The sequence below is a fragment of the Magallana gigas genome, chromosome 2 (genome assembly GCF_963853765.1).
Source record: "Magallana gigas chromosome 2, xbMagGiga1.1, whole genome shotgun sequence".
Classification (NCBI taxonomy): Eukaryota; Metazoa; Mollusca; class Bivalvia; order Ostreida; family Ostreidae; genus Magallana; species Magallana gigas.
In genome coordinates, this window is record NC_088854.1 from 56,774,785 (window position 1) to 56,798,462 (window position 23,678).

Genomic DNA, 23,678 nt, shown 5'->3' on the forward strand with positions numbered 1-23,678 from the left:
GGCGAAACCCACGAACACGGCTCTTCATCGCGTTCAAGGATGCCCAGGCCCCGGGATCATAAAATGTAGGCGAGGTCACTTTGATCTCAGTCTAACTTTCCATTAAATATTCCTTGTGGAAAAGTGAGACTGAGATCAAAAGTCAGCTTATCAGTTTTATGGCACTGGGGCCAGGTCAAGCAGTTAATCTAGCTTGTTGGCGAGTTCGTCACGCAGATTATACGGTATCCGCCTCATTGGTTGAATCAATAGCTTAACACCTGGATCAGTTGGAACTTCTAGTTGAAGCGATTTCAGCTTTCCTACCCCCTTTGAAGCACTGAGGGTACTTATCAAACACAGAACGGTTATCTGCGTTGACGGCATTGCTAACGCTGCGCACAATCTGTCGAACACCCAACTGTAGAGCTGTATCACGACCGAGTAGGGCCTGTCCCTTTCCATCGATGACCACGAATTCCACATCCGGTATAACGGTTTTGTTGTATTTAACTGTTGCTGTAAATATAAGAGCTATGTTACCTTCAGGGGCTCTTGACTTCCATAAGCGAGAAGTTGCTTGTCAGCTTTTGATGAAGCACATTTGTTGCCTTTAATCGAGCATGCCGGCGTATTTGTTATCTAATAATAATCTGTTCTTTTATAGTTAGTTTTTGAAGAAAACAAAAATTAAACTGAGGCACTCATTAAGTGGGAGAAGAATTTAGAAATTCTAGTTGGTGTGTAGAATATAAAACCAGAAGCTAATAATTGTCAGACTTTTACCTGAGTATCGTGACAGCTGATGTTACTTATTAAAGATGCAACACAAAACAAGAGGTGATTATGGATAGGATAACAAAGATAATTAATGGACTAAAGAGATGTAAAAACTTATTTTAACAACAACATATTTCCAGTCCTTTTTGTTTAAATTTCCTTTCCGGTGCATACAAATAGATTTCAGTAGAGTACAAGCTGTTTCTACAATGTCAATCTCAAAAGCTTGAGAACACATACTCTGCCTTTATTACTGCTTTGCATTTTTACGTTGACCCAGTAAGACAGATTATTCTTATCAAATTTCAGTTTATCGTCAAATACTCTCCAGTCATCCCCGAATTCTTGATTGATAAGGTAGCATTGCTCTCATGCTTTCCGGTATGATTCTGAAAGACACCATGTTGTTAAGTCCATGTCTTCTCTCTTTGATTATCTAAATCCTCAGGTAAGTCCATAATTATATACCCTTATTTTAATGATGCTTGTCGCCCACATTGACTGTATCTGGAACAACAGAAAGTTAAATTTATTTACTGTGTTCAACTAAACAGTCAGATCAGTGGTGTTAAAGTCCAGCGTACAAACAAATGATAACGTACATATACATGAATAAATTCGATAAAAACATATGTCCTTGTTGCTTGAATTTTATCATTTCTCAGAAATCTCACTGGCGTGGTATTTTTAGTGTTCAGTTCTGATAGGAATATTAATGGAGGAAGTGTAAGTTCCAATCGTGTACTCTTGTTTTGTGAAATGTTCAGTATGATTGTGAACAAAAAAAGAGTATGTACCGGAAGTGAGAACTATAAGAAATTGTTTAATGTAATTGTTTATTGAAAAGGATCATATTTAAAGCAGAAATTAAACTTGGACCCTTCATATCGAGTTAGCCTAATAGATGTGTTAGGCTAATATACATGGTCCATAATTAATAGTTTTAAATACTGTTTTCTCCCCACCCCAACCCCCTTCCACTCCATCGAATACTCCCCTTTCTATATACAAAAGGTAGGTTTACCTTGTTATAGTGTTATCATTGGACTAAGCAACATTGTATACACTGCCAAAACAAGGTACCATCGGCCATGCCATATCAGCAGCAGTAGGAAAGGAGGAGTGAACAGAAAAGAGTGAAATGTTGATCCATAGTAACTTAGTTCTGGTGCTCCTTCACTGAGCTATCTTTGAAGAGTTTTCTAACCTGTTGTTATCATATAATAATTCAGAAATATGACTGGACACTGTTTCAGGTGTATTTGATTTAATTCACTGTTTCTTAGGTGGATGTAATGATGAGCTACTCACCTAAAGACCAGAAATTTTGAAGGTGAAAAAAAATAAAAACACTATAGCTGTGACAATGAAAAACAAACCGAGAGGACCATGTCCCTACGGTACTGCAAACTGGCTCTCTAAGATTACATTCTGGTAAGTAACATACACTTTTTTGTAAGCACTTTATGATATGAATTCAAACAGAATTGAAACTTAAATAGACCGACTGTTCTGCAATTAGCACTAAGTTTATGGTAGCTAACAGATTGAGATTTACAATGTGTAAAACAAATCAAATATAACATCCAGTGATGGGACACTCATAGAATTACAATAAGAGTATGCTGTAACATTTAAGTATTGAATCATTATTTTTTTGAAAGATAAAATCTCATAATTGCAACGGTGTGTGCATACAAATTAAGTAATGCGCGTTAGAGTGTAATGAAAATTTTGCCAGGGACTCAACAAAACTTTGTTATATCTGAGATTTAGCTATATCCGTGTTCATACTAAACAATTTTTTCTGTAATGTCTTTGGTAATGTAGGCATTTGCTATTTTTGTTGACAGTGTTTTTGTGATTAAAGTGGGTGATATATTCATTGATAATTATTGTCTTTGGGGATATAGGTGGGCTTTTCCGCTGTTCAATTATGGTTTCCGCCACCCTTTGACACAGGATCATCTGTATGATGTCCTTCCAGAGGACCAGTCCGACTTGTTAAGGGATCGCATGGAAAAGTAAGAAAAGTCATGCACACACGTAAATTGATTCAATAGTCATAAGATTTTATCTTTGGTTTGTCCGAAGATTTAGAAACGTAGAATAATAGCAATTTTATAAATATTTTAATTTTTTCTATTCCGTCTGTTGCATGCTTGTAGATCCTGGAATGCCCATGTGAAAAAATGTGAAGATAAAGGGAAAAAGCCAAGTTTGTACTGGGCAGTGATTGCAGAGTTCAAATGGGAGTGGGGCATTAATGGCATCTTTCTTGTCGTCTCTGTAAGCATTGTGTAAATTATGCAGCAGCAGTGTTAAAACTATTGACATTTGTATATTTTCTGTAAAATTGTCGCTTATTTATGATACCAATTAAAATTATAGTAGACATTTCTGAAATCATGAAATAAATCTTGGTAGGTTTTCAGTTTATTACATTGGTTGTCCGAGAATCACCATGCTATAACTAAAAGACAAATAAGAATACCTTGTACGTTTTACCAGATTCAGAAATAAATGCTTGTTTGGGTGGTTTTTAGCTCACCTGAGCTAAAAGCTCAAGTGAGCTATTCTGATCACATTTTGTCTGTCGTCCGTCTGTCCGTAAACTTTTTACATTTTCAACATCTTCTCAAGAACTACTAGGCCAATTTCAACCAAACTTGGCACAAATCATCCTTAGGCAAAGGGGGATTCAAAGTTGTGAAAATTAAGGGTCACACCCGTTTTCAAGGGGAGATAATTAGAAATTAATGAAAAATTTCGAGAAATTTTCAAAAATCTTCTTCTCAAGAACCAGAAAGCCAGGAAAGCTGAAACTTGTGTGGAAGCATCCTCAGGTAGTGTAAATTCAAAGTTGTGAAATCCATGACCCCCGGGGGTAGGGTGGGGCCACAATGGGGGGTCGAGGTTTTACATAGGAAAATATAGAGTAAATCTTTAAAAATCTTCTTCTCAGAAACTAAACAGCCAGGAAAGCTGAGACTAGTGTGGAAGCATCCTCAGGTAGTGTAGATTCAAAATTGTGAAATTCATGACCCCCGGGGTAGGGTGGGGTCACAATGGGGGGTCGAAGTTTTACATAGGAATATATAGAGTAAATCTTTAAAAATCTTCTTCTCAAAAACTAAACAGCCAGAAAAGCTGAAACTTGTGTGGAAGCATCCTCAGGTAGTGTAGATTCAAAGTTGTGAAAATCATGATCACCGGGGGTAGGGTGGGGCCACAATGGGGGGTCGAAATTTTACATAGGAATATATAGAGTAAATCTTTTAAAATCTTCTTCTCAGAAACTAATCAGCCAGGAAAGCTGAAACTTGTGTGGAAGCATCCTCAGGTAGTGTAGATTCAAAGTTGTGAAAATCATGACCCCTGGGGGTAGGGTGGGGCCACTTTGGGGGGGGGGTGTTAAAATTTTACATAGAAATATATAGAGTCAATCTTTAAAAATCTTCTCATAAACTAATCAGCCAGGAAAGCTGAAACTTGTGTTGAAGCATCCTCAGGCAGTGTAGATTCAAAGTTGTGAAAATCATGATCCCTGGGGATAGGGTGGGGCACAATGGGGGGTCGAAATTTTACATAGGAATATATAGAATAAATCTTTAAAAATCTTCTTCTCAGAAACTAATCAGCCAGGAAAGCTGAAACTTGTGTGGAAGTATCCTCAGGTAGTGTAGATTCAAAGTTGTGAAAATCATGACCCCTGGGGGTAGGGTGAGGCCACATGGGGGGAGTGTTAAAGTTTTACATAGGAATCTATAAAGTAAATCTTTAAAAATCTTCTTCTCAGAAACTAATCAGCAAGATGATTCTTTATAATTGTTAAAACTTTGGCTCCAGGACAATTCTTCGGCCTCACAAGAAGGTTCAGAGTTTGATGTAGCTAAATATCCCATATATAAACAATTGTAAAGGATCTTTTTGAGAACTGCAATACTCAACATGTAATATGACTATAAAATTGAAGCAGGCAGCTATTTTTTCATTAGAATATTTTTGTATTACTGTATTGAGTTATTGCCCTTGATTTATTGATTCTTGATTATTTTAATTAATGCATCCACCATTAACCAATTATTGTGATGTTTATTTTTAATACAATAATGAATATTCAATGTATATAAGTTGTTCTGCATAAAAAGTTGTGGGTTAGGCCGGATTAGTTTGTTTATTTTTGATTTCCAATTTTTAGATACTATGAATTATTTTAGGCCGGCACATATATAGGGACAGTGTCTATTGCATCACCATGAGCGACTGTTTGGGGTTAAACTTCAACAGATATATTGAGTGTGTGAACATCCCTGCTCCATCTAATCTACGTGTTTTCTAACCTTCGATACAAAGTGTGTGGTCATTCCTGCCCTGTATCGCATTAATACAAGTGTGCAGTCATACCTGCTTGTATTGGTGGTGGTTGCGACGGAGCACTAGTGTATGGTCATCCCTGCTGCTGTTCAGGCCTTTCAAGCGCAAGTGTGCGGCACTCCCTGCTTGAGTTAGGTTGAGCTGTTGGCGCAAGTGCGTGGTCATCCCTGCTTGCGTAAACGTTGGTACCTGTTGAGTTGCGTAAGAGTGCGGTCATCCCTGCTTGCGTAACGTTGAGTCCCTATATATGTGCAGGAGCGGTGATTAACGTCCGATCTTGTAAATATTGGCAGCAATCACCGCTATCCGAGTTCCAAGGGGGAAAATGGATTTTATTTATACAGGATCTACATGTATTATTGTACATTGTCCAGATTGTTTGTATTATGACTCCATTAAGCTGACTTTATCATACCTATTGTTCCTCAGGTGAGCGATGTGGCCCATGGGCCTCTTGTTGTTGGTTCACATCGATTAATATCTTTTTCCACCTGTGTTTGTGTAGGAAGGTATCAGGATTGCCCAACCCTACCTGATTGGTCAGATTATCTCCTACTTCCAGCCTGGCTCCACCTTGTCACAAACGGAGGTGAACATCTACGCGACGGTGGTGGCAGTCAGCCACATTCTACAGCTGATTGTCAATCCCAAGTATTTCTTCAACTGCGATCATATTGCTTTAAAAATGAAAGTGGCTGTGGCTAGCCTTATTTATAGGAAGGTAAAACAAACTTTAAAATTCACTGTTTATCCAGGGTGTTAAGAAAGCATATGGAATCAAATTACATGTTATTCCTATAAATACTAAGAACAAATGTTCGTTAAAATGTATCAATACAAATATTAAAACAAAGAAACCTAGATGAAACACAAATTTAAAAGAGGAAAGAATTTTTTATCCTCTAGATTATTAGAGAATGTATTATGTAGATTAATGCATTGATGACATCATGACTGAAAGTGGGATGCTGTGTAAATTGGAACAGAAAGCATTGTTAACTATAAAATACAAGAAATATAAAACTCAAACAAAGTATTTTTGTTTTTTTGTACTGAAAATTGAACAAGCATTCAATGGAATAGATAGTAATTGTATCAATAGCTAAAAAGGTATGTACATATGCTTTTTTCTCACGACCAGGCTTTAATTCTTCTGTTGTCGTTTACAATATAAAAATCCGACTGGAACAACACTACCCTATATATTTTGAACTTCAAAGTCAACATGTATCAATAGTTTGATCAATGCTTAAATTGAGAATTGCTACATACTAGAATCATGGTTTCTTTGTAACTTTGATGCAACGTGAAGTTTTTCTGTGCAAACTGAAAAAAAGTAGAAGGTTTTAGGAGAAATGGATGAATAACTATTTAATCTACACTGTGTTAGAGAATATATAGGATTTTAGCAGTAATTTTCATAAAACTGACATTTTTTGTTTTTTTCTTGATATGTTAATTGTTTAGTGCAAACCTTGTTCAAACTCATTTTATATTAAGGAATATATCTATTGTAGACTATTTATACTGTAGTTATCACGTGATAATTAATACACCGAAGTGGTAGTAATATATCATCTATTTAAACAGAAAATACCAAGTTTTTTGGTTTGTTTCAAAACAGTACTGGTAATTAATTTTACAAATTTGTGTATTACAGTCAAGTCAAAATTGCTCATATGCTTCCTTAAGCTACTCCATATTCATATCATAGTTCCAATGAATCTAGAATTGCTTTAGTTTTTATTTTTATTCATAACTAAGGAATTTCTCCATGCGAAATATTGACTCTTATTACATGATCTAAAAATGACATTTCCAGATACTCAAAATGAGCAGCTGGTCAAAACATTCCACAACATCAGGAAAAATTATCAACCATTTGTCAACAGATTTAGAGAAGTTTAGATATGTAAGAAAATTTTCCCCAAGTAAATTTATTGACAAAAAATTTTATGTTGTTTTTTGTTATTGAGAAAAACTTAAGTTTCAATTTAGTGTTTACCGGTTGCTTAACTCAGACGACTGAAACCTTCCATTTTTGTTGGCTGGGTCCCCTGGAGATTGTGGCTATCCTGTACTTGTTGTACCAACAGATCGGTCTGATCAGCCTCCTTACTCTCGCCGTCACCGTAGTTCTCATACCCCTACAGGTCATGCTGGGATGGATTTATGGGAAATTGAGGTGCAGACTTTTACTGGATTTTACAAATTGAAATATATTCTTTTAGTATCTACAGTAAAACAAAAACACAAACAAAAAAGTGCCGAGTATGAATAGTTTTGATATTTTATTATTGTAACAAATGTAATTTACATGTATCTGATACGTAATGAAAAGATTAGGGGAAATAATACCGAATTCACTGTAAAGGTAAATTCCTATTAAGCATATCTGCTGTAAATGTAAAAAAAATATGTCTATTTTATTGATCACATTATGTATAATGAGTTAACTTTCGTTTAGGATGCAGATAGGAGCTGCAGGAGACAAAAGGATTCATTTGATGAATCAGATAATCGCTGGGATGAGAGTTATTAAAATGTATTGCTGGGAAAAACCTTTCAGTGAAATTGTGTTTAACATCAGAGGGTAATTGTTACTTTTATTGAGTCTCTGGTATCTGTCATTGCTAGGTTTTAAATGCTGCTTGGCTTTATTGAATTTTTGAAATATCAAAAGTGTTTAAAATCTTTGCTTTATTTTTAGATATGATGAAGTTTTAGAATTCGATTATTTTAAGCATTGATTTCAGGTGGGAAGTATCTGAGATATGGAAAGCCAATATTGCCAAGTCTATCAACATGGGATTGTTCCAGAGTGCCTCTGTTGTCATCAGCATGACCCTGTTTGGAACAGCGTGGTACACGGGGGTTCCTCTGTCCGCCCAGAGGATCTACAGCACCCTGGGCTGGGTCTTCTGTCTGCGACTGACCATCTTCCTCTTCATGATGTACCTGGTGGAAGATAACAAACAACTGGCATCTTCCCTCAAAAGAATACAGGTAAACTGTCAGTAAATCAAAATACTGTAAATGAGTACTGTATTATTTAGTGTTTTGGCAGAAAATGGCTTCCTCCTCACCAAGCATATCAATGAAAAATCTTTTTTTGAAGTAATTGTTTGTAACAAGTCTGAAACATTACTAAATATGTAACTTTTCTTACAGTCTTTCCTCACAGTAGAGGATATGAAGGTCTTTTCCGAGTCTGAAGGGACAACCAAGTCGATGGAGAAGGAGGGTGTGTCTATCTCTATCAGGGACATGACAGCCAGCTGGCTTGGGCATCACCCCCAGGACAATGAGGGTGTAGCCGATAAACTTCTGGACCAGGTAAGTTTGCATGATAAAAATAATCAATTAACAATTTATTAATGGTTATTTATAGCAGTTAGAACTTACCAGAATATTTTTATACATTTTTAATATTTTAAAATTAAGAATTATTTTCGAAATTATAAAATGTTAACTGAACTCAGTACATTCAAAAGACCATTGATTTCAAAATACTCTTTTCAAACACTATTTACATATTAGCTTTTTAATGGCATATTCTTTTCTGAATTAAAATCATTAATGATATAATTTAATTATCATAGCTTAAATAAATTTATGCGAATCTCAATATTTAAAAGATTGATAAAAGTCAAGGTTACCATATTGTTCATTTCAGAAGATGATTGAGGCATTTTCTTTGAAGAATATTGACCTGAAAATAAAAAAGGTACGAGTTAAGTGTCAGTAAGAAAGCTCTGATATCTTAAAGTCTGGGTTTTATTCTTTGACAAGACATTCATATCCTTTAAAATTAAATAAATTTCATTATTTTATGTGAATTCCACTTTTTATTCCAGGGAGAACTCCTGGCAGTAGTAGGACCAGTTGGTTCTGGAAAGGTTTTTATCAAAGTTCTTTTTTATATATACATTTGTAACTTGTTGTTCGTATATGTATAGACTGCAAAAGAGTTTTAAAATATATATTTTCCTCAACAGACATCTCTCCTGCTTAGCCTTCTTAAAGAGCTTCCACCCGAGACAGGACAAGTGTGTGTGCAGGGCATGCTGGGATACATGGCTCAGACGCCGTGGGTCATGTCCGGAACATTTCAGGCCAACGTCACGTTTGGAGAGAATGTGGAGCAAGAGAGATATCGCAAGGTGTTGTATGCCTGTGCTTTAAACAAGGTAATTCCAGGCTAAGTAACTCTTGAGTTAGCCAGAAACTTTCAGAAGCAGACATGTATTCCAGTTGTCATCTTTTTAATGACCACAGTTGTGAACAGCTATTAACATTCTCCCTCTGATCTCTTAACTTGGGTTTGGCTTGGAGTTATAATTATGAAGGTTTTTTAAAAACATAAATAATGAAATAACGAAAGTACAATACTATCTTTTTAAGAACAGATTGAGTCTCTCTTTTGAAAGATCTGGTGAATGTTATTATTGAATTCTTTATAATTGTACATGACTGAACACTCTCTGTAGGACCTGGAGCTGATGAGATTGGGGGACCAGACCTTGGTCGGGGAGCGAGGCTTATTGCTGAGCGGTGGCCAGAAGACCAGGCTCACACTTGCAAGGTATTGCCTTCTGTAGGGGCTTTCTTAGGTAACCCTCAACCATGAATCAAAACCCCAAACAAATTTTGAAACATTCTTATTTCATTGAATTCATAAAATTACATTTCAACAAACCTTTGAAAAAAATGATAATTCATTAAAAAAAAGTTGCCTCCCTCAATTTTAAAGAATTCACATACTAAGGTAAAAATCAGAGGTGAAAGTTTTTAGTATTTTCTTTAACCAGTGAAAAAATGACAATAACAAACCGTCAATTAATTTTTTTCTCTTCGGTGATCTTTAATCTTTCAATCATAATTAAGCTATGTAGAGTGCAAAAACAAAGCATGAATAATTTCTTGACTTTAATACATGTATAAACTCAATCGAAGTTCATGTTGAAATCAAGGTATCATTTAAGATGAGTACAGCATCACACTTATAAACTGACCATGCTCTTCATTCTCTATTGATTTATAGGACGGTGTACAGGGAGGCAGATGTGTACCTGCTGGACGATCCCCTGGGGGCCGTGGACACAGAGGTGGGGAGTCACCTGTTCCAGAGGTATGACAGAGAGAGAGAGAGAAAGAGAGAGAAAGAGAGAGAGAGAACGAGAGAGAGAGGATGAGAGAGAGAGAGAGAGAGACTACAATGCTGATGTCTTTTTATTCAGATGTATTTGTGAGTTCTTGGAAGGAAAGACCAGGATTTTGGTGACTCATCAGCTGCAGTATCTAAGGTCAGCTGACAGAATAGTTGTTCTGAACGAGGTTTGTTCCACTTAATCCGACCAATGCTGTAGGCAGCAATGATGCTTATTCTTAGCCATCTATCTAGTCAATAATGTATTTGCTTTAATCAGTTTAATCCCTTTTCTTCTTTGACTGGGAATTATTATAAACTTGTTGTTTTAGGGTAAAGTAGTTAGTGTTGGGACGTATGATGAACTGGTGAAACAGGGGACAGAATTTTCCTCAATCCTTACCAAGCATGACAAAGACGTAGAAGAAAAAGACGAGAGACAAGAAAAATTGGTCAATGAACAACGGGAGAAGGTAGGTTCCTGAGCTGGGAATGGCAACCGACCTTGGATAAAACTGAACTAGAACTAGATTGATTAGATTGATTAAATATTGATATTTTTATGGTATTTGAAACTAAAAAAAAAAACTAGGACATTTTAGCTGAAGATAACTTTTTTTTCTAAAGAATACGGAGGTGGTCGATGACGGTGAATTTGCGGAGACCGGGGGCATTGGTTGGAATGTCTACAAGGACTACTATCTCTCCGGTCGGCCATGGCTGTACCTACCACTGACCTTGTTCCTTCTCGTGATAGCCTATGTCAGTTATAGTAGCTAACAAGATTGCAAGTCTGGGTGTGGGTGTGAAAAGGGGGGGGGGGGCAGATGGAATCCATGATATGCAAAATATTTGATCTTCTAATGATGTGAAACGTTTTCTGAAAATACACTAAGTTTCCTGTAGTTCATTTGCACATACTATTTAATCACACAACACTATAAATGAATTATATTTACTATGAAATATATCAATATTCAATTTCTGCAGACTATAAAATAGTTAGGATTTTACAGAAATATGAAAATTAAAATGTTTGGGACAATGCAAGAATGAGAATGATTTGAATCACTTTTTTAAACTGTTTAGCAAATTATACAAAATATTTTTGGGTATCTGATGGCCTCAATTTTTGACTACTTAGGGTGAGTACATATATGTACTTTAATAATAATATTTATAAATTTACAGGCTGCTTATGGATATGGAGACTGGTATCTAGCTAAATGGTATGTGTTAAGTGAACCAGCTTTTTGCAACTATGTTTTTATTGACTGCATGTGTAAACTTTGACTTTTTCTATATCTGTGGGTGTTGTGAGTTATGCCAGTCAATATATAAAGGTATAAACTACACACCTAGTTATAATCTTACTTCACATTTACAATCATCTGTAATTCCTTAATCGTTTGGTTCCAGGGCTGAACTCTCAGATTCTTTGAACTTAAATGCACAAAATGGATCCTATCCGCCATATCCAGTGATTAATACATTGAACAAAACACTGGGATTAAACACATTGTACAACATAACACCCCTTCTACAGACCAGCAACTCTACCCCTGTGGGGTCCCTGATCACCCAGGGAGACACGTTGATGCAGCAGTACCTGGTGGCCATGTCTGTCTTTGTGGTGGGAATCAGCCTCTTCAGCCTGGTGTACTTCAGAATGTCAGTCATCATCAGCAAGAGACTTCACAACAACATGTTCCAAGTGGTGATGGGGGCCAAGACTCATTTCTTTGATTCAAACCCTGTGGGTAAGGAAATATATATGGAATTTATACTTGTCTTTTCTCCAGAAGTCAAATGAATGGTTTTTATAAGCTTTTATCTTTTGGACAGAGTTTGATTATAAAGATTTCTTTAAAAAGATTTTCCACCATCTGTCTCTCAATCAGTCTCTCAGCCTCGATGCTCATGTTTGACTCTGCCATGCTATGTTTTCTTTCAGGTCGAATATTGAACAAATTTGCAAGAGACTTGGGGTTGATAGATTCTGTCATACCTACATTAACAAACATCGTTTTAGAGGTATGTATAATAGTTTTTGCTAGTACATGTATCAAACATAAAATTTCATTATTATGAGAAACCAATCCTTGACTGTAATTTAAGTTTCAAGCCGTGGGACTTAGAAAAAGCTATAACATACCAGTCCTCATTATGAATTATCAGTGAATTGCCACAAAATTCAAATCAATATATTTCTATACTTCATAATTTAAAGATAAACTGATGTAGTGAAAATTTGTGTCATTTTTTTTTCATGTGAACTTTAAGGTCCATGGGTCTATTGTTATGTTCATCTCAGTTAATTTATTTTGTATTTTAATCTAGATAATCGTTCGCTTGGCCATGCAAATTGGTATAACCTGTATCATCAATCCTTTCTTGCTGTTACCCTTGACTCCCTTAGTGATAGTAATTTACTTAATAAGATGGTTCTCGTTACCGACTACAAGAAATATGAAACGCTTAGAGGCCATGAGTGAGTGTTATAAGTAAAGGGCTACATTATAGATCATAGCAGATACATACCATATTCGATTTAATCTAGATATGTAACCGAGGAAGCACACTAACTTCTATGTACTGAAATGCATCCCAGGTTAATTCATCTTTTGAAAATTCTATTAAAAAAAATGGAGTTTTTATCATTTACACTTTGTTCAACTCCTTTTTTTTCATTAGCCCAGAGTCCTATCTTCTCCCATATCTCTGACACTCTGGTGGGACTCCAGTCAATCCGAGCCCTGGGGATGAGTCGGAAGTTCCTGCAGGATTTTGACAGATTCCAGGACCGACACACCAGCGCTTTCTTCCTGTTCCTGTCCGCAAACCGCTGGTTCAGTCTGCGTTCTCTTTTCTTCCTGGATGTCTACTTTGTCCTTGTCATCCTGTTGTCATTGGTTCTCAGGGATAGTAAGTAGTGGTCCCAGTTAGTTGGTGGGTAGTTGTCCCAGTAACATAGCAAGTAGTGGTGCTAGTAAGATAGAAAGTAGTGGTCTCAGAAAGATGTTATCCTAGGCTGCATTTTGTAGCCGATGAATATTAAGGAATCAGCATTTATAAATCTGGCCATTAGCAGTAAGTCCTCTTGAGAAACTCAGCCCTAGATCACTTCATTTTTAGAATTGATAACAGAAACATACAATGAATGATGATTTTTGTACATAGTATATAAAAATGCTTCAATTTTCTCAAGATGAAACTTACCTGTAATTGTCTGCTTCAGTGATTGGATTATCCGGGGGACTGTTTGGAATGGCTTTGAACTATTTGTTGACAATGGCTGACCCTTTTGAGAGCATGATGAGGATATCTGCTGACCTTAACACGCAGGTAGGAACCTTTTATGATCAATTTTAATGTTTTTGTACTTGTACTTCAAATAGAGTTTTGATTTCTAGAGAAGAAATTTTGTCATTTGTTTAGTCCTCTTTCAATCATTTAATAGATTCTGATTGTAGATGACATCTGTGGAAAGAATCATATCCTACACAAAGCTAGAACAGGAGGCCCCCAAAGTCTCTGATTCCCCGCCCCCTTCCTCTTGGCCTCAAAATGGGCAAATTAAACTAGTCAATGTAGGACTACAGTACTCATCTGATACTGACCAAGTCTTACACAATATAACCTGTCTTATCAACAGCAAAGAGAAGGTAAGTTACGAGTTAGAATCAAAAGGTAAGACACCTTAGGAAAGACTGACAATAAGGCAGACATATGGGCAGACGGGCAGACAGGTGATGAGCAAGAAATACTGTTAGCATACATATATTTGATTAATGCCATCATTTTTTGACATTACATTGGTTTTGAGGACATAATGAAGCATGTCTTGACAACAAGGTAACTCGGGGTCTACCTTTCAGATTGGGATTGTAGGGAGGACTGGAGCAGGGAAGAGTTCTTTACTTGCGGCATTACTGAGGTTAGCGGAGCCTACAGGGGAGATTTATATCGACCATGTCAATGTGTTGAAAATTGGCCTCCACGAACTCAGAAATACAATATCTGTCATTCCACAGGTAGGGCCAACCGGACTAGTTATGTACCAATCATATGAACTCAGAAATAAAATATCTGACATAATAACCTGACAAGTCACACACCAATGCAAACAATTGATTCAAACATTTAATATGCCAGCACATGAAGTTCATTTCCCTCAACTTTTCTTTTTACTGTAAACCAACTTTAATTCTTCGTTGCAATTTTTCTCGCCGTTAACCGGTCCTTTTCATCCGGGTGTTATAAAAACATGGTTTTAGATAAGGCTTGATCGCGAAAATTAGTTGCTGCGACCAGGTTTATCACAGGTTATTCGCGAAATAATATCGTTGCGAATAAAAGTTGGTCTACTGCAGTATATTATAATCAACAAGTCTCAGTTTGGGGTTATATTACATTGGCATTGTTTAACACTTTGGATCATTGAACAGTCTAGTTTTCTTTTTATCAGGTCTGCATATCTGTGTACTGTTTGTACACGATCCCATTCAAATGACCAGAGCTTTTGCCTTCTAATACTGAGAATACTTTGTAAATTTAAACCATGGAATGCTGGGAACTGAATTGAAAAACGTTTTGTTTTTAGGACCCAATATTATTCAGTGGTACTTTAAGGAAGAATTTGGATCCTTTTGAGGAATACACAGATAACCAGTTATGGATGGCACTAGAACAGGTACTAACATGACAGTAAGACTGACAGATGTGTGTTACAATATTTTTAAAACAAATTATTAATTGTTATATATTATTTAAAGTGTTACATGCACTAATTTAAATTTGTAATTTAATCAGTGTTTGCAGATGCATTAAGTTTAAGCTACATTGCATTCTATTACAGGTTCAGCTCAAGGTGAAAGTTCAGAGTGAGAGAAAAGGCATGTTTATGGAGGTGTCTGACAGCGGACAAAACCTGAGTGTGGGGCAGAGACAGCTGGTGTGTCTGGCCAGGGCCATCCTCCGACAGAACAACATACTGGTGCTGGACGAGGCCACCGCCAATGTGGACCACAAGTAGGTCACGGAGTGTAAAGAGGGGTCACAAAGTAGGTCATGGAGTTTGTGGGGGTCACATAATTTTTAGGAGTCTAAAGTAAGTAATATGAACAGGTCAAATGTCACAGAATATGTAGGGTTTGCAAAAAGATCACACAAACTTTAAAAGTGAAGAATTGGTAGGGATAATTATATCTGTTAGGGTCAGATGTCCATGCAGGTCACTAAGTCTATAGGTATTTAGATCTGTAGGAGTCACAAGTTGTCCTCAGAATCTACAGAGGTTACAAGAAGGTCACAATCTATAAGGGTCACAGGTAGGTCACACACACAAGAATGTCACACAATCTGACTCATTAGGAGTAACATGTAGGTCAAGTAATTAATTTTTAGCACATGAAGGTTATTATAGGGAATAGGGATTACAGAATATATGGGTTACAAGTAGGTCACATATCTTAATGTCAACTAATGTCAACTATAAGTTCATTTAGGTGAAAGAAAGAAATTGTAGAGGTCAGGCATGCTGAATTGTACATTTGATCCATGTAACAAGTAGGCCAAAGGTGGCTGAATGTGTATATATGTAAACACTTAGTCGTTGTGTGATGTTATACTCAGAAGCTAAGTTTTATTTTGACAGCACTGACAGGTTGATCCAGGAAACAATTAAAAGGCGGTTCAAGAATTGTACGGTCCTAACAGTTGCCCACAGGATTCATACCATTATGGATTCCAGTAGAGTCATGGTAAGTATCCCAATACGTGTACCACCACACAATCACTTGTTAAAAAAAGTCAACTTTGCAGTGTACAAAATTTATCATCTACTTTATCTATGTTCTTATGTAGATAAATTTATTACATAAATAACAGTATGTATGGATATAAATAATTTCCAATTTTTTTCACCTGAAGTTCTTTATTCCTTTCTTATTACAGGTTTTAAACCAGGGAAAACTTGTTGAATTTGATACACCATATCAACTTCTACAGATAGAAGATGGATTCTTCAGAAATCTAGTCCAACAGACTGGTAAAGCCCAGGCAAAGGTTTTACATACATTAGCTGAGAATTACCAGAAAGAGATATCTTAAATTTTTGATATATTGATCAATGTTTTGTTTTTAGAACTCTTTAAATGGTTTTTATCAAAATAAATTCTTGAATTCAGTACATGTGTTGCATTTGTTATGTTTGTTTTCATGTCCTGCATGCCTTGAAGACAATGTTGAATCTTTCCGCCGAAACAAGACAAAGCTTCCACAGTCTCCGATTTTTAATTTTTTGTTTTGTTTACTCTTTAAAGCTTAACATCGGTCGTTAATATTTCTTTCTCACCACCGCTGTCCCTTCAACCCCTATATAAGGCACAGATCTCTAAACAGTTAAAAATATATTGCTGTTGAGATCTCACCTGTGTTAACGTACATTTTGCCTCGGCGTGTTAATTGGTTGCAGCGAAATTATCGAATTTTACGTTCTTTTTTCACACCATTGGAATACTAACATCAATTCTTTTGTACTTGCACTTAACAAGAGCAATAAACGCAAAAACAAAATACAATATTTATTTTTTGCATTTGCGTTCTTGCATTACAGAAAGTCACTCCCACACAATCTGCAATATTCAACATCAATATTCTGCAATATTCAACATCAACCACATCTGAAAACTTCTGAAGTTTTCATTTGACAAGCAGCTTGTCATATTTGCTCAAGAACACATTACCATAATACCGGTATACTCAATAAGAACCTTATCAAGTACTGATTACCACAACCACACACTTTAAACTTTCCCGTGCAAAGTTTGAACGCCAGAATGAATACATATCGAACACGACTTACCTAAAAAAAAAACCTTAAGCCCCGCCCCTATCTCTTATTGGCGATTCCACAAAAGAAAATAATTTTATTCTAATTCACCGAGTTCAACCGAAATAAATTATATATCTCCATATTTCTTGTTTACAATGCTTTAATAAGGCATTTCTAGTAGTCAACCAAGCTCTGTAGCTCACTGATAACTTCAAAACCGACACTCAAAATTTGGCTGGGTATTAGAAATGCCTCACTGGATCCTTGGTTATATTAACGATCTCTGGTTTTAAGCAATGTTTGATATCTTTAAGTTATCTGTAATGTTTTTATACGTACCATAAATCTGCCTTTTGTATAAAAAAAATTAGAAGTCTTGAAGTGTTAATATTACAAAATGCCTGTACCAGAGTACTTGCTTGCACCTTTTGTATTTCAACACATGTGTGGTGATGTTTGTAAGGTATAACTGAATTTTAATTGATAAGTTATTATTGTGAAATTAATCAAAAACCTACTTTCATTTTCGATAAACAAGCCCGAAATAGCAAAAATGAGAATACGGTGGTGGACACGCTTTGGCGGATCCAAGTCATGTATAGTCTTGATCAAAATATATACTTGCAATTAAATAATAATAAATGTCAATATTTTTACTGTCGTGCTATATAGAGAATACACAGTAGTTGAGATTTGACAAATGTTGAATAAATAAAATGAGCTAATTCGCTCTTTTAGTCGGTGATTTTAGTTTTTATACTCATTTGCTTGTGAAGCATGACCTCTGGTGAGAGAATAGGATAGAACTTTCTAGAATGGGGTAACAAAGAACGTGGATTGACTCATTAACGAAAAGTGAAGGCGAGTTCATCATATCGCGGGCAGATACCTTGGGTCGGAATTCGATTAATAAGAAAAGTTAATAAATAAATTACTACAATCAATGCGACTTTAGTATAAATGAAAAGAACATTCCAGAACGGGTTACCCAGAAACGGGTTGACTAATTTATATCATGGCGGACAGTGTAGGGCAAGTTACCATCGGGCAGATTCTTTGAATCTGACAAGTTTTGTTTAAAATATGCATGCAAATTGATAATAATACATAATCTACCGTGTTTTAATTTCACACTTCTACGTGATTATTGTATTCTACGTCTATATAGATGACTGATGTTTGCATACAACGGAAAGTTTAATGAGAACACCCCCCTCCCCCCTTCCAGATTATTTTTTCAAAACAGTCTTTTATCTGAAATTCTAATTTGGGACAGTAATAGAAATTATATTTAAAATTGACCTAAAGAACCAATTTACAGAGAGATACACTAAATACCAATTTACTGGTTTGAAATAAATACAATAAAAAGGGTTTTTTTTTAATCAACTGCAACAAACAAGAATAAGGCCACGTACATGTAGATATTAGGCTAACCATTTCAAATTAGACTTTTCATCCCTATGCTTCTAAATATCCAACAATAAACGTTGTTTTTTTATTTCAATTTTAAAGAATAAGACAAGGAATAAAATCGGACAAAGTATATACAACAAGAGGCCAATGGGTCATATCGCTATGTTAAACTTTGAACCCCTCTTGGGGCCACAGTATTAGTCCAGTGCTAAAGCTTTAATTATTTGGAATCTACATTATTTAAGGATGCTTGCATGGTAATCTCACAAGCTGAAGCATTATAGTTCTCTAGAAAAAGATTTTTCAACATTTTCCCTCTATATTTCTATGCTAAACTTTGAACCCCTCTTGGGGCCCCAGTATTAGTTTGAGGTCACGGTTTTTAATAATTTCGAATCTACACTATTTGAGGATGCTTACGTAGTTATCTGACAAATTGATGCATTGTAGTTCTCGAAAAGAAGATGTTTAAACATTTTCCATATATACTTCTACATTTAACTTTAAACCCATCTTGGGTCCCCAGTATTAGTCCAGAGGTCACAATTTTAAAACTGTCGAACCTTCATTATCCAAGGTTGTATGCATGATAGTAATCTCACAAATTGAAGCATTGTAGTTCTCGAGAAGAAGATTTTTAACATGTTACCTTTATATTTCTTTAATAAACTTTGACCCCCTCTTGGGGCCCCAGTATTGGTCCGGGGGTCACGATTTTACCAATTAGGAATCTACATAAGCTAAAGATGCATGCATAGAAATTCCACAAACTATCACAGGATGAATGACCATCTTTAAGTCCTCCTTAAAGATAGCTTAAAGGTGTTTAAAGGTAGCTTAAAGACGATCTTTAAGCCACCTTTAAGCTACCTTTAAGCTATATGTATTGCTTAAAGGTGGCTTAAAGAAAGCGTAAAGATGGCTTAAAGGCAGCTTAAAGACTATCTTTAAGTCACCTTTAAGCCACCTTTAAGGACAACTTATAGGTCCTTAATGTCCAAACTTCTTTAAGCCACCTTTAAGCCACCTTTAAGCTACCTTTAAGCCACCTTTAAGCCATTAAAAAAAAATTTAATTCAATGTTGTGCTTAATTTCCAATAAAATGTATTAACTTTATGAAAGAAAAGGTATTAAAACGGTTTTTGTTCTAGAAAGAAAAATGAAAAAAAAAAACACAAAAAAAAACGGCCACGGCGAGAATTGAACCCGGGACCCTTAGTTTACTAGCATCACCACACATCCTCTGCGCCACTGCAACTTACATAAATATGAGCGTTTTTATATCCTATATATCAGTGGATATTGAATCACTGTATTGAATGTGTTTACTTGAAAAGATTTTGACAAACCATTCAGTTTGTAACAATCAATTATATCTAATTTATAAATTACATGCATGCATGTATTTAGAATGAAATACGGAACTTGGTCTTCAGTGAACAAAAATATATTATACCTAAATGGAAACCGTTAGGTTCACTATAGGCTAGTAGGCTTTCTGACATGTAGTTAATAAATTTAAACCGAGTAGATATACGTTCATCTTATTTATAGCTATAAAAATGTAAGAAAGAAAATGAAATCATTTCTTTTATTAAATGCATTGATACTATTAGGGTATTTGTTCAATTTCCCGCAATTTCCAGGTTTTCATGATCGCGGCGCCGTTCCAATATGTTTAAATATTTACATGTAATTGTATGTACATGATTTATAAACTATAAATTCTATAACAAACAAAATTACCAATTACCGGTGACGTATTTACTGCATGTGGCAATTGCAAATGACTTGTACATACAATTGTATGATGTGCCAGGCCGGGTATATTTGACATATTTACCCTTATACATATATTTAAATAATCAACCCCTATTTATGATCACCGGTACATTAATTAATTAGCCTCAAAATTTTACTCTTACATACATGTATCGTTAATTTGTAGACGTAACATCTTTGAAACCCAGAGCTAGGAAATGATACTTTGAAAATGAATTACAAATGTAAATTAACTTTTATTCACTAGACTTATCGTATACTCGTACATACTAAAATTTAACGCCTTTAGAAACCCTGGCGTGCACCTGGGCACACGACACACCTGTTGTGTATATCTTGTATATTCTGTGTTAGTTCCAGGGGTTTTCTTAAGTTGGACAAACAATAGACTTTAATTAGATATACACAAACATGCACCTGGGCACACGACACAACTGTTGTGTATATCTTGTATATTCTGTGTTAGTTCCAGGGGTTTTCTTAAGTTGTACAAACAATAGACTCTAATTAGATATACACAAACGAACAAAACTATGTCTAGACAAACAAAGCAGTAATATCCTGCCCGATATAACAAAGGCAGTTGAGAGTCTTTTCATCTTTAACATGTATCTAGCAGATCTAGAGTTAGAAATAATGAAAATTGAAAAAAAAAATACAAACCTTAATCCGATTAGCAAATTAAATCATGCATATTTGGTTCATTATCTTTATTTTGTTAAATAACCGGATGACCTGAGAGAGAGAGAGAGAGAGAGAGAGAGAGAGAGAGAGAGAGAGAGAGAGAGAGAGAGAGAGAGAGAGAGAGAGAGAGAGAGAGAGAGAGATATTTTTTTCACCGATTAATTTATAATTTGAAACAAACATACTTTAATTAGTTTTATGCACATATTAAGATACAAGAATTTTATAACGGCAATCTGTGTCCATCGGAGCGGTGCTGATGATAGCGATCTGTGTTTAATGGAGCGACGATTAAAACCGCCTGGAACACCCCCCCCTTCCTTGGAAATTATATTATCACTCGGATGACCCCCTTCCATCTCTATAAAAGAGCTTTTGCATTTGATATATGTGTTTATTGTTCAGCTCGATCAATATTGACTTAAAGGCCACTTAAAGACAGTGTAAAGGCAGTGTAAAGAGAGCGTAAATGCCACTTAAAGATGCTTAAAGGTGGCTTAAAGAAGTTTGGACATTAAGGACCTATAAGCACTTGCTTAAAGGTGACTTAAAGGCGGCTTAAAGGTCGTATAGCCTTTAAGCTCCTTTAAGTCACCTTTAAGCCACCTTTAAGGACTTGCTTAAAGGTGGTTTTTCGTCCTGTGTATAACATTGTAGTTCTTGAGAAGAACATTTTAAAACTTTTCCTATATGTTTTTAAAATGTTTAAATTTTGAACCCGTCTTGGTGCCCATCAATTGTCCGGGAGTTACGATTTTTACAAATTAGAATCTACATTATTTAAGGATGTACATGTATGCATAGTAATATCCCAAACAGTTGCATAATAGTTCTTGATAAGAAGATTTTAAAACATTTTCCTATATATGTTAAAATCTAAACCCCTCCTGGGGCCCCACTTTTTGTTCGGGGGTCACGATTTTTGGGAGTTGATTTTAGTGCAGTTACTCAGACAAACCGAAAGTAAAACAGTGTTTGGACCTCGGCACAAATCATTGCTGCTGACAAGACTTAGTTCTTGAAAATAATTGATGAATTCGATGAAATGTATGCTAAAGCATTGTTTTTCAAGGAAACTTGTTTATAAATACCTTGAAAATAGTCAGATTTTAAATGGTAAGAACATTTAAAATATTTTTTGTAGTCGTATGTATTCCTACGCCAGAGTTCAATATAGTCTCGTTCAACTCGACGCTCGGCTGTCTCCGTAAATCCTTGTCGGATATTTACGGTGTCAGCCGAGCGTTTGGTTGAACGAGACTAGAGTTCAATATTGCTTGGATCCATACAATTTTCGAGAAATATTTCTATTACTGATACATAGTTTGATTGAATTAATTTTATCTTTAAATATTATTTAACATAATTCATATGGAGGTTTCTGGACATTCTTGTTGAAAAAGCCCAAAAATTCATATTATAAAAATGTGCGTAACTCAAATGAGAAACCACATGTATTTGTGTCTTGTCATGCAAAATAACATATCATTGATTTTAAAATAAATAAACATCGACAAAATCAACTCCCGTCTGTTCTTCAGTACTTTGATTACAATTTAGAATCTTCACTATATATACAACCTTTTGTGTAAATATTGGCATTTTTGGTGCAGTAGTTCTTGAAAAGATAAAAATTTTAAACAATTTTTATATGTAGTTTTTTGTTAAACTTTGAACCCCGCCTGGGGCTGCAGTTTTGGTCTGAGGGTCACGATTTCTACAATTAAGAATCTTCATTATACATATCAAAGGCCGCAACGCCCACAAAGGCATCGAGCTGACATTTTCTTTAAAATAGGTATCATTAATTTAAATTTCTGTACCAATAGTCGTATATCAAATAATATCAGACTAAAAATATTTTGTGTAACTATATTAGTACATATAGTATTTATGGCCAAGCAGACAACATACAAAAACACATAAACCATGGGTTCATCAACAAGATTTCACAATAGCCCTCGCCAAGCACCGTCCCGCGAGATAGAGATCCGTGCGCGTGCTGTCTGAGTTAGGTCGTACGTACAAAAAGTCTATTAATACCACAATATGCAACTATATTTTTTTAGTCCGGGGGGGGGGGGGGATCACGATTTTTTCAATTTAGAATTTTCACAATAAATGCAAGCTTTTGTGTAAAAATTGGCATTTCTGGTGCAGTAGTTCTTGAAGAGAAGATCTTTTAAACATTTTCCTATGTATTTCTATGTTAAACTTTGAACCCCGCCTGGGGCCCCAGTTTTTGTCCGAGGGTCACGATTTTTACAATTTAACATCTTCACTATATATACAAGCTTTCGTGTAAAAATTGGAATTTCTGCTGCAGTGGTTCTTGAGAAGAAGATTTTTAAAGACATGCACCCTATACTCACTGTTTCGCAATTATCTCCCTTTTGAAAAGGGCTGAGCCCTTTATTTTAACAATTTATAATCCCCTTTCCATAAGGATGATTTGTACTAAATTTGGTTAAATTTGGCCCAGTGGTTTTTGAGAAGAAATTGAAAATGTGAAAAGTTTACCGACGGACGGACGGACAACGGGTGATCAGAAAAACTCACTTGAACCTTCGGTTTTCAAAAAAAATCAAAGTACGTTGACTTGGTCCCAAAATTAACGCACTTTGAAAAAAAAACAAAGTAACACACGGTCATACATTGGTGCATCGTCAAACGCT

General features: G+C 35.6%; 1 protein-coding gene across 1 annotated transcript; it reads left to right on the forward strand.

Moving 5' to 3' along the window:
- Positions 1–1,069: 1,069 nt before the first annotated feature.
- Positions 1,070–16,473, forward strand: LOC105337546 (ATP-binding cassette sub-family C member 4). The gene is made up of 30 exons (XM_034444643.2): positions 1,070–1,207; positions 2,046–2,193; positions 2,673–2,783; positions 2,928–3,048; positions 5,642–5,857; positions 6,959–7,048; positions 7,158–7,321; positions 7,604–7,729; positions 7,893–8,142; positions 8,308–8,472; positions 8,813–8,863; positions 8,994–9,035; positions 9,135–9,326; positions 9,627–9,721; positions 10,181–10,267; positions 10,377–10,473; positions 10,618–10,758; positions 10,913–11,047; positions 11,477–11,514; positions 11,705–12,045; positions 12,240–12,319; positions 12,626–12,776; positions 12,980–13,210; positions 13,524–13,630; positions 13,759–13,950; positions 14,164–14,319; positions 14,889–14,978; positions 15,144–15,316; positions 15,942–16,047; positions 16,241–16,473. The coding sequence occupies exons 2-30, from the start codon at positions 2,126–2,128 to the stop codon at positions 16,394–16,396; spliced, it is 3,972 nt and encodes a 1,323-aa protein (XP_034300534.2). The 5' UTR covers positions 1,070–1,207; positions 2,046–2,125; the 3' UTR covers positions 16,397–16,473.
- Positions 16,474–23,678: the final 7,205 nt, after the last annotated feature.

Bases quoted from the DNA above. Each gene is read 5' to 3' on its own strand.
- LOC105337546 (XM_034444643.2), top strand. From the start codon at position 2,126: ATGAAAAACAAACCGAGAGGACCATGTCCCTACGGTACTGCAAACTGG. The intron at 2,194-2,672 runs GTAAGTAACATA...TTGGGGATATAG, and splicing joins CTCTCTAAGATTACATTCTG to GTGGGCTTTTCCGCTGTTCA. The intron at 16,048-16,240 runs GTAAGTATCCCA...TTCTTATTACAG, and splicing joins TGGATTCCAGTAGAGTCATG to GTTTTAAACCAGGGAAAACT.